Below are 19,094 nucleotides of genomic sequence, written 5' to 3' on the forward strand. Positions count from 1 at the left end.
TTTTTAGTCCCACCCAGTCTGCTATTACCACCGCAGCCACGCCCACCCGATGGGCCACACCCACCCGATGGGCCACAACCACCCAGCACCCGACGATGCATAAGTGGGTTTTGGGTTGCAGTTTGGGCACTCGGTCTCTAAAAGGTTCGCCATCACTGCTCTGGTCTGTGGACTGTGCACTGGTCTGCAGCATGCCAGCAACTGGTCCATGCAAACAATCGAAGCCCCATCTGTGGGATGCAGGAAGCAAATGAAACCAGGCCCCCCTCTGGCCGGCAGAAAAATGTCTCTCCACGGAACTGATCCCTGGTGCCCAAAAGGTTGGGGGGCGCTGCTTTAGACGATTTATATATATATTTTCCCTCAAAAGTGTATTCCACAGCTGTAAAAGGATGCTATCTGATTACACGTCAAACACCGAATAATATTTATTTCATTCTATTTTCACATTTCCACCTAGCCAGTATAAATATAAATGTGGAATGCAGTTTTCAAAAATGTTCCTCTTTTTAAAGACAGAGACGTGCACCCACGGAGAGCAGTCAGGGTGCATTTGAAAAAAAAAGTATCAGCTTCCCACTTCGTTTCGTAGAAAGAGATTCCCAAAACTTTTGCACGTCTTAAGAAGTTGCCGCCTCTTCCTCTGGGCTGCCATCCCACTGGAGCTTCAGCTCCAAGCCACTGAACAAACTGGGGAAAGGTCCATTGAGTTGATGAGTGTCCAGGATATTTGGGGGAATATCTGAAGTCTGAGGCTCATTTTTTAATCCCCAGCTTTCTTGAGCTAGGCAGTCTGTAATTTGGAATCCCAGTGAATTGGAATGCAAAAAATTATCAATCCAGGCTGAGAGACCGAAGGCTGGCGGTTGCCCTGCGCTGTGATCTTGAGGGAGGTTGTTGCATGAAGAGTGTGCAAATAAGGGTGGTGGGGAGACGGTTAACAGTAGAGAATCAGCTCCCTCCAAGATAGCATTTTGGCCAACTTCTGAGCTGGAAGGTAGGGCCTCTGCCTGCTTTCTGTAGCTTCCTCCGCTTCTGTCCACAGTGATAGGTTTCCATTCTCCCAGAAGTCTCGGAGATTCTTGTGGTGGACCTTTTGAGTCTTCCTGAAGTGGGAGATGTTGAATCTGGGGGCTGGTTTCTACTCCCAACCCTTCCTCCTGTGGAATTGTGGTCTCCGGCAACTCTTTGTTAGTCCTTTCTGGTTTCTGGGCTTTATAGCGTCCATTGCTTATTAAACAATGGTTTGTCTTGTGGCTGGCCCCTTCAACGCATAATCCATACGTTAATGTGGAAGGATTGTCCCCTAGGATACGCAACCGGCTGTTCTTGATCACTTGTGGGGCATATCCAACTGGAAGACCATTCAAGGGTTGGGCAAGAGGCTGGAATGGTGGCGTTTTGGATTGTTGCTGGTAAGCTGTCACTGTTGGTCTGAATAATTTTTGGTTCTCTGGCATACCCTGGATGTAATGGCTAATCTCACTGGAACACACCCCTGGTTGGATAATCTTGGATAAATCATAAGGGCTCAGGGCATGGTCCACATTTAATATGAGAGGCTGGAAACGGGAAATGCTTTTGAAATCCTATCAAGGAAGAAAATTCAGTATTAGTTGCTAGTTCAGAGCCTTATTAAAAATATGCAATTTAAAATTTAGATTATTGATTAAAAGTTAACTTATCCCTCTTCAATTTGATTGTTATATATTGATAAATTCAAAACTAAGTTCCAGTTACATACACTTTCTCCAGGGACACTAATAATATTAGAGCAGTGTTTTTCAATCTTGGCAGCTTGATAATATGTGGACTTCAAGTCCACAGGTTTACAAGCTGCCAAGGCTGAGAAACACTGCATTAGAAGGTGCCAGAATCACAGATCACTAATTAACTAGATCACCAGATTACTTTAATTTGAATATAATTAATAATTCACTGAATCTGGTGGTAATCCATTCAATACAATACAATTCTGGTTTAACCATTTTTAACAGACAATGGACAATTTTTATCATTCAGACTTTAGCTACATTTAACAGACTTATGTCCATTAAATCAAGAGCTTGTCCATTAAATCTTACTTTAAATTTCTCTACACTTTTTACATCAATTATCTCGCTATACAAATGATGTAAATTAATGCAAATGATATAAGTGTGGATTTAGTGGACATTTGGATTTAACAGACATCCCCTCTCCCCAAGTATCTGATATTAAATTCAGACTTTATCATACAACAACTGCTAATTACAGAACAGCATTCATACTGGCAAGCCATGTTTAAGGCAGCGGTATTCAGAATCAAAGAAAAATTCCATATTGTAAAGGACTGTGTCACTGTGACTCTATCAAAGTTGAGGTAAGGGAATGTCCTCTTAAGGTCTGCATTCACTAAGGATACACAATGCTCTGTCATTGCCCTCATTTTACACTCCTCTCAGACTTCTCCCAGACCAATTACATAGGAACATAGAACGCCAAGAACTTTGGCGTTTTATTACAGTGACTGCTGTATATGAAATGTGACTTGAATATGTTGAACCTGTTCTTCTGAACCAAATGAAGCTTATCTGTCTCCAAATGGAGACACTTATGCTCAAGATAGAGGATTTGTTTCATTGTAATGGAGCAGAGAAGAAATAGAATTCCTGTTTTGATCTTTTCCAAAGCATATTGATAAATGAGATATATATTGAGATCATAAATCATAATTTATGAGCCAGCTTGGTCTAATGTTTAAGGCACCAAGTTAGAAACCAGAAGCCTGTTCTAGTCCTGCCTTAGGCATGAAAATCACTTGGGTGACTTTGGGTCATGACTCTCTCTCTCTCTCTCTCTCTCTCTCTCTCTCTCTTTCTCTCTCTCTTTCTCTCTCTCTGTCTCTCTGTCTCTCTCTCTCTCTGTCTCTCTCTCTCTCATACACACACCACCTTGAATTATTTATAAAGATAATGTAGATGAAAAAAGGCAGATGAAAAAATAATGAAGACTTTTATGGTAATTGAAAATTACATACCAGAGATGTGGGTTGCTGAATGGTGTATTGTTTAACATACTTATACATCAAGTAAAATACAGTTCCAAAGGTAAATATGATTATAAATATAAACATTCCAAATAAATATGGCAGCCAGGTGTTATCTATGGACAGAAGACAACAAATTAATTAATTAATTTGGAGACATGCAGAAGTTAAAAAAAAAATCCTGAATTGTCCAAAACGTCTAGGGCAGGACTGATAATAACCATCTTTCTATGTGTATTTAAAAGAACCAATAATTTCATTCTTTGAATTATCAAAACATGCTTAATTGTATGGGAAAGAGAACAAAAATAAAAATCAACCAAAGATTGGCAAAAAAAAAAAGGCTACTTGCAGGTATAACCTCTAATCTAGATTTATATAAATAAGAGTCGCTCTTACAGGGAAATCAAATAATTCTAGTTTGTTCACCTCATTCCTATTTGTTTCATTTTTTATCCTGTAATACCTCCTAAAAATGGATGGGGACAAACAAAAACAACAACAAAAAAGAATTGCTAGAAATAAACCATGATTTTTATTCAGATATAATGACAGATCATGATTAGAAAATAGGATTATAACTATATTGCTGCAAATGGTCGCTTGTTGAAAAAAATGAGCCATGGTTTCATTTTGAGGGTGGGTCTAGCATGGCAAGCAAAAACAAACCAGGTTAGGGCTGTGTATACACAACAGAAAAAATCTGTTTGCTAATCCAGATTTAAATATTAGCATGTTACATGAACAGCCACATTTCAGTCCTCGAAAAACATCTTGATAGCTGGTGCCGCTGATTTTTTCAAAAGTGTTAGTTTGTAGTCCTGGTTAAATGTTCTGCAATTCTGTCTGATGAAATTAAATTAAAACGACCCAGCTTAAAACTATGACATCTATAAAGGGCTTAATTTGTATTGTATTCAATACAATACTGCACTCAAGATGGACAGTGATTAATATTTATATGTTACTTATATGTAAGGGTGTAGGTCTATGCACATATTGTATATAGTATGTTTAAATGTGTGTTATGTATGTTTACACTTTAAGAGCAAGCAACTAAATTTCATTTTTAATGTGTGCCATTGTGCCCACAGTAAAAAATGACAATAAAGGTTGTGTGTCTGTCTATCTGTCTGTCTGTCTGTCTGTCTGTCTGTCTGTCTGTCTATCTATCTATCTATCTATCTATCTATCTATCTATCTATCTATCTATCTATCCATAAGTCAAGATATGGAAACCAAACAAAGGAGTCAATAAAAAGGCAGAAAGTAAAACTTTAAAGTTTTCTCCTAGTTGCAAAGAGGATAGAGATAAGAAGAGAAAACAGGTAACCCTTATGAATTTTAAAAGTTTGTTGTTTGGGTTTTTATTTTTATATATTTATTAGGTTTTTAGATCACTGCAATCTTATGATTCTCAACGGTTTACATGAATAAATTGTCCACAATAATATACCAAAAATATAATAAAACCCCAAAGCATCATAATCATGAATTTAGTATCCCAACAATAGAGCAATAATTACCTATAATGTTCTCAGAATTAAGTTAAAAAGCCCCCTGAGCAGTAGTGGGGTTCAAATATGTGAAGAACTGGTTCTCTGTGTGGATGCCACTTCCGGAAGTCCATTCTGGGCCTGGGCAACAAAAAATTAGCTACCAGTTCTGCTGAAATGGTGCAAACTGGCTGAATCCCACCACTGCCCCAGAGAGCCCCATTTATCCTTTTTTGTTATGCTAAAGATAAAGGCAGAACTATATGAGGACATCACCTGCTTGAACTGTTTTATTTATTTATTTCATACGGCGTAATAGAATACAGGATTAATGCACAAAACCTCACAAAAACAGCAAATAAAATGTGTATCAGAATAGAAAACATCAAAGCAGTGAACCATTTTAAAAACATGCCACATACGTGATGAGTAATATTATGAATAAAATTCTATTATGTGTGCATAGTTACTGGGATGGGTAAACCTATCGCCGGATATCTAGATCATTTAGCCACTGGGCAGCACTGCCCTTGAGACGACGTATTTCATGCAGAGAGCCAGGGAATTTTTCTGAGAGGGCATTTCTTTGCAGTAGGATGCAGAGTGCTTGAACTTTTAAAGAAATATTTCTAGTTCACAAAAAGAAAACAACTGTGTGAAGAATCAGATTGGGCATCACAACCACACCTGATAATGTCCGTACTCGAAACGTGCAGGACTTGCTGATTTTGTCAGAATATCGGATGTGTATCGTTCCATTATATTCTGTGTCAGGATCCAAGTCATTGATGTTAAATTCTTCATTATTTACATTTTTTTCCCACTAAATCGAGAGGCGAGAGAGAGATAGAGAGAAAGAGAGAGAGAAAATCAGTTTCCAAAGTCAGCTGAAAGTCCACACAACAGAGAATTTATGGAGAGTGTGTATGTGGTAGTGGATTACTTTGGATAATTTGGGGGGCCCTTATTCTAGTGCAGTATTTCCCAAACTTGACAATTTTAAGGCATGAGGACTTCAACTCCCAGAATTCCACAGCATGCCTTAAAATTGTCAAGTTTGGGAAACACTGTTCTAGTGGTAGAGCTCCCTGATCCAGCCTATAACCTCAAATCCCATCTTCTTTGATCTCTCCCCTTCCTCTGATCTTGTTTTTTCTAAGCCAAGCTGCCAATTTTCCCCTGCATAGATTCCATACATCTGGTATATGCATTGTAAAAAAGGGTGGGGCTTCAATGATAATATTATTTTTATAATTTTAAAATTTTCATCTTGAACTAGCCTGATTTTAATGTTAATTTTATTGATTATACTGTTCACCACCCAGAGGCTCTCCCTGAGGGAGATGGGTGGTTAAGAAACACGACAAACAAACAAACAAACAATAAGGGGGATCAGGGGGCTGGAGGCTGAAACATATAAGGAACAGTTGCTGGAATTGGGTACGTCTAGTTTAATGAAGAGAAGGACAAGGGGGGACAGGATAGCAGTCTTCCAATATCTCAGGGGCTACCCCAAAGAAGAGGGAGTCAAGCTATTCTCCGAAGCGCCTGAAGGCAGGACAAGAAGCAATGGATGGAAACTCATCAAGGAGAGAAGCAACCTAGAACTAAGGAGAAACTTCCTGACAGAACAATTAACCAGTGGAACCACCTGCCTCCAGAAGCGGTGAATGCTCCAACTCTGGAAGTTTTTAAGCAGAGACTGGACAGACATTTGTCCGAAATGGTATAGGGTTTCCTGCCTGAGCAGGGGGTTGGGCTAGATGACCTCCAAGGTCCCTTCCAACTTTATTATTACTATTATTATTATTATTATTATTATTATTATTACTATTATGGTTCATCGCACAGTCAGCCAGATGTTCAGACTGGATTTGGCATTTTGTCTACCTATCGAGTCCTTACCCAGGACCTGGGATAGGCAGATGTGGATGTCTGATGGTATTACAGGTATCATCGCAGGATGGAAGCAGTTCCTAGTAAGGCCGCCTTTTGCAATTGAATTATTATTATTATTATTATTATTATTATAGCTGTGGTCCCCATCTTGACATTTTTACCCTCTGAGGACATCCATACAGGATCCAATTCCTTTTTAGGCTCATTGTACATGCTAGTCTTTGACTGTAATAATTTACGCTTATTGTATCGATTGCATGTGCCATTAAGGTAAGCCCATGATCATTCATGGGTCCCCTTTCTTACTTACCTTCAGCTGGGTCTTTGCGCAGAACATTGTTATTTCGTAGTGGAACTCAATATCAAGTTGGTTGAAAATGTCCGCTACAGTCAGAAGGGAGTCATTATCATCCTTGAAAGGTGTGTAAGGAGGACGAATAACAAACTTGATGGACTGAACGCTGGGTGTACATTTTACATCAATATTCTCAATATTAGCTAAAAAAAGAAAGAAAAAAAAGAAAGAAGAAAAAAGAAGAAAGAAGAAGGAAAGAAAGAAAGAAAGAAAGAGAGAGAGAAAGAAAGAAAGAGAGAAAGAAAGAAAGAAAGAAAGAAAGAAAAAAGAAAAAGAAAGAAAGAAAGAAAGAAAGAAAGAAAGAAAGAAAGAAAGAAAAAGAGAGGAGAGGAGAGAGAGGAGAGGAGAGAGAGGGAGAGAGAGAGAGAGGGAGGGAGGGAGAGAGAGGAGAGAGGAGAGGAGAGGAGAGGAGAGGAGAGAGGGGGAGAGAGGAGAGGAGAGAGAGAGAGGGAGAGAGAGGGAGGAGGAGAGAGGAAAGGAGAGAGGAGAGGAGAGGAGAGAGAGGGAGAGAGAGAGGGAGGGAGGGAGAGAGCGAGAGGAGAGAGGAGAGGAGACAGGGAGAGAGAGAGGGAGAGAGGAGAGAGAGAGAGGGAGAGAGAGGGAGGAAGAGAGAGGAGAGAGGAGAGGAGAGGGAGAGAGAGAGAGAGGGAGAGAGAGAGGGGGGGGGATTAGTTTCAGACTAATGATAAATAGTCAAGTGTTTTAGTTGTTTTCTTGCAGACGTTTTATGGCCCATCTAGGTAACCTCTTCAGTGCTAGAAGGAAGTAGGGTTAACAGAGAGCAAACCCCACTCCTTTCTAGCACTGAAGAGGTAACTTAGTTGGGTCATGAAACATCTGCAAGAAAAAAACAACATCAAAGAACAGTAAATAGCCCACAATTCAACTGTGAGCTACAAATGTTGTTTACAGAGTATCCTTCACAAGATTAGTTCTACTGGTAATCAGTAGCATCCACGGGGAGCGATAAAAAGAAGTCAAGGAGTGGTTGCAACACAAAAGTGAAGCCTTGCCCCTTTGTATGTGTGTGTGAAGTCAGCACATACACAAAAAGAGGAGATTTCATTGCGTGATCACCATCTTGACTTTTTTGGTAACCCCCTCCTGTACATCACTGGAGGTAACATTCATGTACTGTATTCTAAACTTAATTTAAATGTCAAACATCCAGTGAACCACATCTACCTGTCTATCTGTCTGCCTGCTTGTCTGCCTGCTCATCCTTCTGTCTGTCTATCAATCTTTTCCATTTTTGAGATTGGAAGCCATCTCTTCTGTGTTTTCACAATGGTTCCATCTACTCAAAACAATGCTGATCCCCCCCCCCCGTCACTTCAGCCTTTACATTTAGGGTTCATCGTGGTTATTTTATCTCCATAGTTTAGTAGGTTGTGCAAACCCAGCCCATTTGCCAAGTGAGTGGTTCATTGGGCAAACCCAGAAGATGGCTCCATTCACACAACCCACTAAACCAGCCATCACACTCAATGTATTGAAGTATAACTGAGTTAAATGACCTGAGTTCACTCAGCAGGATAGGCTAAGCAAAAACTCGACTTAGCCTGTTGTGAGAATGCAGCTGCTGGGTTTATAACTGATTATGTTAAGTGTTACTGCAATGTGTTTCTCTTTTATCCATTGAGGCCAAAGAAGGTCTACTTTATGGCAGACAGTAAAGAAAATTAGTGAAGGATTAGCACAGCTTCAAAACATTTCAGAAGTCCTCAGCAAGTCTCTGGGAGCCTAATTTCCTGTAATTCCTATCTGGATTTTTTTTTTGAAATTATTTTTCCTCAATAAAGACAAAATGCAAGAGGATCACAACATGTAATGAAACAAATCCCCTTTTCATACCCATGAATTACTTCAGTTAAATACCAAGAGCCAATGGACAGTCCTGCCCTTGTTTACACGAACTTCCATTTCTGCTTCTTGTATTGTTCATTACATTTATTGATACCTTCGCTTATCCAACTGGTGCCCCGCCTTTCGGAGGAAATTCAAATCAGCTGGCAATTTCCAGCATTAAAATCCACCCTAGCTGGCCAATAAAACAAAGGTATCACGAGGGGTAATAAAAAAAAAGTTAAAACGAAAGCAATAAACAACTACTTGACAGATGGAAACTGACTCAGAAAAAATGCCGATGTCATGAACAAACAGGCTGGAGATCCAGCATTCACCCTGTTTACAACACAGTTCACGAGAAGCACTTACTGTCTTCACGAGGACAGAATCTCGAGGATACGACCCAGTCGGAGATGCAACAATTGGGAACCACAGCTCTCACTTGAGCATGATAGCGTTCGGTCAAATTCTCCGTCTCGTGAGTGAGATTGCAGATGTTCTGGGTGGTATTTTGGCACTCGGGTTTACTCTGCCAGGTCAGGTCGCCATACCTGTGACCACACCAGACAGATGATTACTCACAACAGGCTTCGCATCTGACATACAGGTGTAGACCAGGAACCAAGAGAGATGGCATCCAAGAGGATTAAAAGACAAAGTAAATATGGGTCAATCTGCATTTACCAAAACTGAACCGTGGGCCAGAAGGTGCAACCCCTTGGTGGCTTGACCCATAAATGTCACCATCACCTCACCACATCTTGTGGAAGGTATAACTATTTTTAGGTTTGTACGGATATAACCAATTTAATAGGTTACAAGATTTATTTTCTGGATGAAAATACACGTACGTTCATAATAACTAATTTCTTGGTTAGTTTTGTGCGTGCATGTGTCTGTCTCTCTTTCTGTAGCTAGCCATTTTGGATGAACGGGTAAATATGCTTCTTCTCCCATCCTTTGGGTATAATGAATTAACATTTTTGTTAATTTTGGCCGTGGCAGTGTTTCACAACCTTGGCAACTTTGAGATATGTGGACTTCAACTCTCCGAATTCCACAGCCAGCATTCTGGGAATTGAAGTCCACATATCTTAAAATTGCCAAGTTTGGAGAACATTGGACTATGGTTTTATTGCAGGATGAGGGAGGCTTATAATCTGGGAATGTCCCAGTGAGTCATAGATTTCTGACCTATACTGTTTCTCTGTGCAAGACAAGTTGTAGCCTTTCCTAAAAGGCAAGATAGAAATCTTCCAATGCTATCATGCTTTCTGGTTCAGAATTCCAAAAGTTTAAATGTTACAATAATGTTGATGACACTGAACCTGTCCAGTGATAGCACCCAGATAAGCAGGGATTAACACCGGACAAACAAACAAACAGAAAACAATTCCCTAGTCAAGGAACCACCAAGGGTAAAACCACACACCCCCATTAACAGGCAGGGCAAGCTACTGTATATAAGCAAGGTATAAATCCACACTCACACTGATATCACCTAATCGAGTATTAAAACAGCTGCAAACAAAGAAACAAGCTCAGACAGCACCAAGGGCTCCACATATATACCTCCCTTTCCCTCAGATAATGTATCCTCATCCTCATCAATTAAAAATTATAGTAACCATGCAACTCTAAAGGACTTTGGGCAGTGTTTAATTGGCGAACTGCACTGTGCCATTTAGAGAGTAGTAATTTTTGAATAACTGAGGTTCAAATTATTCCCCCCCCTTTTGGGGGGTTAATAATGTGGGGTGATGATGTTAGCACATATAATGTTACCCAGTTTGAGTAATGAAACACCTGCAAGAAAACAACCAAGCTCAGAGAACGCCCCCTCAGTTCAACCCAGATCTACAAATATTCTCCTTTATGGCGGTTAATAAAGAATGTATATCTAGAGGAGAGTTCCAACAGGGCAAACAAAATCTGAACTTTTTATCATAATGCAGAACTAACTGTTCTTACCCAAAAGGTCAGTGGTTGCTATGAAAGGAATCAGTTACAATATTTGCTTTGGAATTCAAATAAAGTATATACACTTAGAGTATTAGGTATACTCATGAATAAGGGAAGCCCATGGATGGCAGAGGTTACTTTTACACCACACTGTTGTCCCCTTATAGTAGCAGTTCCCAATCTTTTTGGCAACAGGGATAGGTTTCATGGAAGACAATTTTTCCACGGATTGTGGGTGGGGTGGGGAAGGAGAAGCGTGCAACCTAGATCCCTCGCATGCAGTTTTGTTCACCTGTTGCTCACCTCCAGCTGGGCAGCTCGGTTCCTAACAGGCCACGGACCGGTATTGGTCCATGGCCCAGGTGTTGGGGACCTCTGCCATATAGATTCTCGAGAATACAAGCCAGAGTTCAAATCACAGAATTCGAAGCCAAAGAAAAGTATAACTTCAGCTGCTTTCAGCAGAAGTAGAAGTTATTTATGATCTGTACTTCTAAGCAAGAGGCCTGGGACTAGGGCAATGGTGCGCATGCCCACAGAGAGGGCTCTGCATGCCACCTGTGGCACGCGTGCCATAGGTTCGCCACCACGGGTTTGGGATTTAGTGAATTGTTAAGTCAGAGCAGGACACAATAGGGGTAATTGGCATAATTCAAGAACCGAATGTGTTGCAAGGGCACAGTGCCTAAGAAAAGAGGAAAGTTAATCATTAGAAAGATTTTAAGGTCATTGTCTACTGATTTTTAGCAATGGATTGTTTGGGGAAATTTTGATCTTTCATTTTCAACAATGAGATAATGAAAGGGGTTTTGTAATATGTTTAAATTTCCTGAGTGTCCTATCAGATTATATATGTTAATACATTTTATTTCTTTTAAAAATCCACTTAACAATGCAATATTGTATGTTTATCGGTAACTATTAACATGTGAGTTTACATTTCATAATACTGTGTGATGCATTGATACTTAGGGGTAAGGATTGAGTTTCATTTTAAAAAGTTCCTCTTGGAGTTGCACATAACCTAATGTTTCTTCATCTGGTGACACAACAGATACCACTGTTTACAATACCCTATTTGAAATATCCATGGATTCAGCTCATACAATACAGGACACCAATTTTTATGAAAAAGCAGAGCATCCTTACGTCTTATACTGAACATCGTATAGGGTGCCTGGGGGTGTCTCCCCTTTAATCTTCCACGTGAAGATATTTTCAAAGTTTGTGGACCAAAATGTTGCTTCTTGAATGACTGGTGGTCTTTTCCCCAGTAAATTTCCTGCAAGGAAGCATGAACAAGAATTCAAGATTAGCTTTGGTGGAAAATTCTGTTACAATTCTTTGCTTCCGTGAAAGCCACCGCTTTCTCTTATCTGAACTCTACCACCATGGGTCTCAGAGTTTGTAACAAGAAACACAGAAGAAAAGAGGCATATCTTAGAATATCCCACAAGAATTATAACTGACTTGTAAATCTTCATGCTGGTGTTTTCGGCTTTGTGCTCCTAGAAGCACGAAGCCGAAAACACCAGCCTGAAGATGATGAATGAGACTTCGTTGAAACGTCGCCAAGACAATTCCAATTTGATGCGGAAGAAAACCCGAATAACCAAAGACCTACATACAAACACCTGCGAAAACCTCAGAAAACAAATAAATATATATACCGTATATGCTGGTGTATAAGATGACTTCTGGAAGCGCTAAACTCGATGCCAAAGACAGGGGTCGTCTTATATGCCGAGTCGTCTTATACGCCGGAAATACTGGTAGTTTCCGGCGTATAAGACGACGTTCTAGGAATGCGGCTCGGCGATAAAGATGGGGGTCGTCTTATACGCCGGGTCGCCTAATACGCCGGCATATACGGTATTTCCTTATGAAGGAAGGATTTCAGGCTATATCCAGGATTTCCAACTATATTTGCAAAAACGCTCAGGAAAAGATGAAGCTAGTGGCTCCAATATGTGACGTTTGTGTCATTTTAACTACGTTTAGAAGTTTGTGGGCTATGTTGGACCCATTTGGCAAGGTTAAAGTTCAACGTGTAGCACAAATACCTCCAAAAGGTCCAAGCCATTAGCCCCGTTAAGCAGGCTGCGTGAAGGGAGACTCTGTGTTAGAAGATGCCTTTTCTAATGTTAGGGAACTCCAAGAAAGGAAAATTGCTCAGTCCCCCAGGTCTAATCCTTAACCATAGCAGATGAGAAGCAAACCAATCATTTTTCTAGTTGTGCCATGGGGCTTTAGCTGGAAGGAGAGATGGCCTAATCTGAGATTGGGTGTCTGAGCCTGTCGTAATTGGGCATCTGCTAAGACTCGCTCCAGGAGGGGTTTCAGATCCCCTAAAATCTCCTCCTTCTCATCTAGTCTCCATAGTCATGGTTCTCCAAAGGTGCTTTTCAAAAGGCAATTGGACTGGGGGTGGTGGTTATTTCACCTTTGAAAATGTTTCACTTCTCATCCAAGAAGCTTCTTCAGAACTGTTTTCATGGAGGGGGGGAACCCAAGAAAGTTGAGTACCTTTTGAAAAGCACCTTTGGGATGTCTGTTCTTTCTCCTTTTTGTATTTCTTAAGATAGATTTTCCATTTGTGAGCAGCCATTAGATAATAGTAATAATAATAAAGTTGGAAGGGACCTTGGAAGTCATCTAGTCCAACCCCCTGCTCAGGCAGGAAACCCTATACCATTTTGGACAAATGGCTGTCCAGTCTCTTCTTAAAAACTTCCAGTGTTGGGGCATTCACTGCTTCTGGAGGCAGGTGGTTCCACGGGTTAATTGTTTTAACTGCCAGGAAATTTCTCCTTAGTTCTAGGTTGCTTCTCTCCTTGATGAGTTTCCATCCGTTGCTTCTTGTCCTGCCTTCAGGCACTTTGGAGAATAGCTTGACTCCCTCTTCTTTGGGGCAGCCCCTGAGATACTGGAACACCACTATCATGTCTCCCCTCATCCTTCTCTTCCTTAAACTAGGTTAAGAAGGAAGTTAAGAAACTCCATCCCTTGACCTTTCTTACTAGGAGGCAGTTTCACAAAACAAACACCCAACAAGGACAATTAGAAGACAAACTGTTAGTCAGCAAAATTTGTTAGCCTGGTGTGCATTGCCCAATTAGAACCTGACCCTCTTTATTTATGTGTAAGTGAGGAGTGGCACCCCATGGATGCAAGGTGAGGGGCCCCTTAGAAAGGTAGGGAATCCCTTTATATACGGTTCAAACATATTGGGTTTGGAATGCATTCTTTGGTTGTTTAGCATCATTTGACTCATCTACTGTATGGTCTAGCAAGATCAGTTATTTTATATGTACCATGTAACATTTCATAGCATCCCATAATTTCTTAGCATGATCTTGTTAATGATCATCCTCTCATTAAGTGGGCATAGTTTTTGGATTACAATGAGTTTTGCAAGTTACTAAAGTTCAATTCTTTGCACAATCCCTTTGAACCAGTTCTTATCAGAATCCACATTCCACATAGAGAATCTCCTATGTTACTTCAAGAAAAGAAAAAGAAAAAAGAAAAAAAAAGAAAAAAAGAAAAAACTTTTTAATTCCATACTTTTTCTGAATATAATCTATCCATCTTCTCCATACAGTGATATATCTTTCTTGTGTATGATCCTTTAAATAGGCAGAAATTTTTGCCATCTCTGCAAAACTAGATACTTTAAATACCCATTCTTCTAAAGTAGGCAAAGAATCTTTCTTCCAATATAAACCTATTAATAACCTTGCGGCAGTTAATAAATTCAACATCAAAATAGTTTCTTTATCATTTAAATCCACAAAGATACCCAATAAAATAGTTGAGGAGTAAACTTTATCTTCCTTCTAAAAATCTTTTGAATGTTCCACTAAATCATAATCCAAAATGCCTTTACCTTTTTACAATTCCACCAAATATGAAAATATGTCGCATCTTTATTGCCACATCTCCAACATTTGGGCTGTATGTTAGGATACATACAAGATAATTTTTTAGGATCTAAATGCCATCTGTAAAACATTTTATAAAAATTTTCTCTCAAATTTTGAGCTTGTGTAAATTTAACATTTCTAGTCCAAATTGTCTCCCATAAATCCAATGAAATCGGTTCCTGTATATTTTGAGCCCATTTAATCATACAGTCTTTAACCAATTCTGTTTCCGAGTCTAACTCTAATAAAACATTGTAAATTCTTTTTATATGGGCCTGACTCTGATTTTACAAGCTTGCTAGTCGGCCGCTTCACCTCCTTTGTGCTGGACGGGGCTGCCACTCCGGGTGGTGGTGGCGGCCTGATGGACCTGCTGTTGGTGGCAGTGGCACGCGTGCCAACAGAGAGGGCTCCGAGTGCCACCTCTGGCACCCGTGCCATAGGTTCGCCACCACTGTCCTAGTTACTGAAATCATTACTCAAAACCTCCCTCCCCAACACAAAGTTTCTTTAAGGTTAACCCAATTGGCACCATTGGAGCTTAGCATGTAGGGAAAACACAGATCCTTGGGTTAGCATATGACCAGAACATAAATAACTAGGTTAAGTGTGTGTTTGTTTGATTCCTATTTCTAAAACTCTTTGCATGGCTTTTAGCCTCTACCGTTTCCTAAGTGTCAAGAAGAAAACGTCTACCAGGATAGAGGTTCCCAATTTGTGACTTTTGAAGATAATTTGAGGTCCTCTTGATAAAATGGCTTAGTTAGTTACATTTAAGATAGGATATTTCGGTAGAAGTTTGATACAGCCAGCTTAGCAGAAAGATAGTGAGAGGGGAGCAGAGCTATCTCAGGGAAACAACAACAAATAGTTATAAAAGGGGATAGGTAGAAAAAAAAATACATGAAAACAAAAATTGCAAGGCAAGTATTAAACCGATAGGACACAAAACATGAGAAAACTGTCGGGATAATGGGACAATTTCCATGGGATAGAGGTAAACAGCAAACAAGCTGATTGCAACTCCCTGTCAATTCCTATGGTGGGGTGGAAAGACAATAAAAGATCAGTCTTTTACAGTCACCAAGATAGTGATCAACAAACAAAGAAATGCATTGCTTAGAAATTGGATCACTACCCTCTGAATTGTAAAACGGAACAAACAAGGCTGGGATTTGTGCACTGCCTAGAATGGAATGCAGGAACTGGACTGTATCCCAGACTCAATGCTTACATTATCTGAGAAGTATAGTGACCTTATATCCTTCATCCCAACCCATATGGGGAGAGCCCTTGTGTGTTATTTTTCCATACAAGGATTAAATTATACTCATACTGCACGAGGACTGAAGAGAAGATACGGTAGTCCTTGATCACAAGGGAGCTCAACATTTATGCTGTTAAGCAAGACAGTTGTCCTATTTTGTGACCTTTTTTACCACATTTTTTAAGTGACTCACTGCAATTGTTAAGTGAATCACGAGGTTGTTAAGTGAATCTGGTTTCCCCCATTGACTTTGCTTGTTAGCTAGGAAGATTACATGTGACCCTGCAATAGTACAACTTTTATCAATGCCACTGCAGTTTTGTGCAATGTCAGTGCCATCACTTATGGCCATTTATCACACAACTATTTGCAGCCTCCCGGTCACTTGATTCAAAATGCAGATGCTTGGCAACCGGCATGTATTTATGGCGGTTGCAGTGTCCTGGAGTCATGTGATCCTTTTTTTTGCGACCTTCTAGCAAGCAAAGTCGATGGTGTTCCTAATTTAACAACTGCAGTGATTCACTTAACCATAAAGTCATAAAATGAGGCAAAACTCACTTAACAACTATCTTGCTAAGCAGTGGGAATTTTAGGCTCAATTGTAGTCATAAGTTGAGGACTATCTGTACTTAAATACTGTTTCCCTCTACATGGAAACTCAGCCATAGATCCTCACTAGGTGAGTTGGGCAATCCCCGTTTCGCAATCGGTGGCTGTTCTGCGTATAAACACGGAGAAGAAATGATTGGGTATTTGAGCACTTGGGGGAACTCTAACAATGATTAACTCCCATTAAATATTTCCTGGGTCAGGGTCACCTTGTGAGTTTCATAACTGGATGAAAATATGAACACGGGTCTTCTTTGAGTATAATTGTCCTTCGTTTGCTTTGGTAGACAATGAAAACACTTAACCAAGGGGAAAAACAAGAAAATAAAAAAGAGATTCCCAAGCTGTATACAATTGACTCACCAAGGCTTAGCAATTTATTCTGTGATTCTGGAAGCTAACCTTTATCTCTGGAATGAATTCATTGCTGATCTGAAATTCATTGCATTTCCTGCAATCTCGTGCTTGCTCTCTACATCAAGAAAACCCACTCAACCTTCTGGATTTCAGCATCACAGTTCTCAGCTAGTATGGCCAACACACCACTGAGAACACCAAATGATGGGAAGTTATTTTATATCTTTCCATATAGATATTCTAGTAACCTTTAGAAGCCACTGAAACTGAGATTACTATTCATGTAAAGCTAAAACAATGGGTGAGGCGTTTACCCAAAGAATATTGATGTCATACTGAGATTCAAATCAAAAGCTTCCAAAATAAAATTGCGGGCTTCAGGACAGTCTACATCTGTAACCTTAACTTTATGATGTGGTCTGCCAAGAAATATTTATTTCCCATTGCATTTTTTCCTCCAAACCAGTTGGACATCCCTTAAGTTCAGGCCAAGGACAATTCCTCCTTAAGACTGTGATGTTTTGGTACTTCACAGAATTTAGGCACTGTCTGCTTCACAAGGGCAGGAAATAAATCCAATTACATCCAAGATCAAAACAAACATGATACGGTTCAGATCCTATCCAAGAGACGCTTGATTTTATCTGTTAAAAATATTATACCGCCATCCACAGTATGTAACACAACTCTAGGTGGCTAACCAATACAGTAGATATACAAATAGTAAAATACACCAGATTATAAAGCAATATACTTATTGTACTTATATTCCATCTCTTCGTGGGATGCATAAGGGAAGGCATTTGATTTCCCATCACTGCTTTTATTTTCACGTTTAACAGAATAACAGAAAGAAGGAACCTTGGAGGTCTTCTAGTCCAACCTATACCACTTTTATATTGAAAGACATTCAGCTTGCCCACTAGTTTATTTCCACAAGGTTGTGCTGCTCTGCTCTGCAGTTCTTCAAAAACCCGGAGGCAAAAAACCCAGGATCTTTTTTTTAAAAACGTATTTATGAAAAAACAAACTCAAGCGGATTGCTTACCTGCTAGAGAGCACAAGACCCAGTAAATGAAAAGCTCCTTCATTAATAGTGTAATGAGATTAACCAGACACAAGCAATTTCCCGTGAGATGGGCTAGGTGACTCTCCAGAAGTTTTCAAATCTCCCTGGCCGGCAATGCTGGACAATTCCTTTCCACCAGGTAGAGAAATTAACCTGGCATCTCCGTTCCCATGTAGCCCACGGGGAGAATAACACTTTTGGATGTGATTAATTCTCAGAGGAGCGCCTGCTGCCAGATCAATGAGCTAAGCAGCTGGAACCCGTCCATCCTTCTGAAACAAGCATTTCTTCTGATAAAGAAGAACTTCCTGCAACCATTCCTTGGTGTCGGAGCAGTTTTTCTGGTCTGGCGGCTTATTTATTTATTTTCAGCTGCACCTTCAACAGGCAGAAGCAAAACGCTCACCACGCCCCAGTCTCTGAGACTTCTGCCGTACTGCTTATGTGCCTGCTGGAATCAAGAACATTTGAGATAATCCAGAGTCAGTGGAAGAATGTCTGGAGTATCATTCTAAAGCTAGATTTTTTTTCCATTTTTTTTTTTTTTTTGAGCACCGGCATTCTCAGGCCCAAGGTGGGAAAATCTTTACAAGAAAAGGAATTGATGCCAATAAATCATAGTTGAGCATTTTGAATTTCAGGACCGCTGAATTTATAAAGGATAATAATAATAATAATAATAATAATAATAATAATAATAATAATAATAACCCCCAGTGAGGCACTACCTTGACGTGGTTGTGGGGCTTGTGTACTCTGAGGAAGATGAGAGCTATGCCAGAGGTTCAACCATACTGGACAGGTCTCATCAGAGGAGTCAGACAAAGAGTGTCTCTCCCATAAAAAATATGGTGAGACGTAAATTTCAGAATGCCATACCGGCTCGGACGTCGCCCGGGTTAACAAGGTCCGCACTAGATATTGGAGTTCCTGGATATCTGGTGAAAAATGGGTTACAGGACTCAGGACTGTTGGCTGAACAACCAGGGCCAGCAGCTGCAGAACTACTGGAAGAAAAGGTGTTTCCACTTGAACACCATTGGCATTGACAAATTCGCTATTAGTCAATTGCAAAAGGCAGCCTTATTAGGAGCTGCTTCCATCCTGCGACGATATCTGTAATACCATCAAACATCCACATCTGCCTATCCCAGGTCCTGGGTAAGGACTCGATAGGTAGACAAAATGCCAAATCCAGTCTGAACATCTGGCTGACTGTGCAATGATTGATAATAATAATAATAGTAAAGATAACAAAATACAAAGACCTACAAA

General features: G+C 40.1%; 1 protein-coding gene across 2 annotated transcripts; it reads right to left on the reverse strand.

Moving 5' to 3' along the window:
- Positions 1-403: 403 nt before the first annotated feature.
- Positions 404-18,192, reverse strand: IL22RA1 (interleukin 22 receptor subunit alpha 1). Of its 2 annotated transcripts, none has more exons than XM_039363021.1 (7): positions 17,799-18,186; positions 11,738-11,870; positions 8,996-9,177; positions 6,734-6,921; positions 5,212-5,347; positions 3,020-3,144; positions 404-1,589 (listed from the first exon to the last, which is right to left on the reverse strand). In XM_039363021.1, exons 1-7 carry the CDS (start codon positions 17,839-17,841, stop codon positions 621-623), a joined length of 1,776 nt encoding a protein of 591 aa, XP_039218955.1. In that variant the 5' UTR covers positions 17,842-18,186; the 3' UTR covers positions 404-620. The 2 variants fall into 2 exon arrangements, with proteins under 2 accessions (XP_039218955.1, XP_039218956.1); XM_039363022.1 differs by lacking the exon at positions 404-1,589 and adding an exon at positions 4,555-4,665 and having other exon boundaries at positions 3,019-3,144; positions 17,799-18,192.
- Between the last annotated feature and the right edge of the window lie 902 nt (positions 18,193-19,094).

Source organism: Crotalus tigris, unplaced genomic scaffold, assembly GCF_016545835.1.
Source record: "Crotalus tigris isolate CLP2741 ecotype Arizona unplaced genomic scaffold, ASM1654583v1 scf7180000019504.1669754, whole genome shotgun sequence".
NCBI classification, from domain to species: domain Eukaryota; kingdom Metazoa; phylum Chordata; class Lepidosauria; order Squamata; family Viperidae; genus Crotalus; species Crotalus tigris.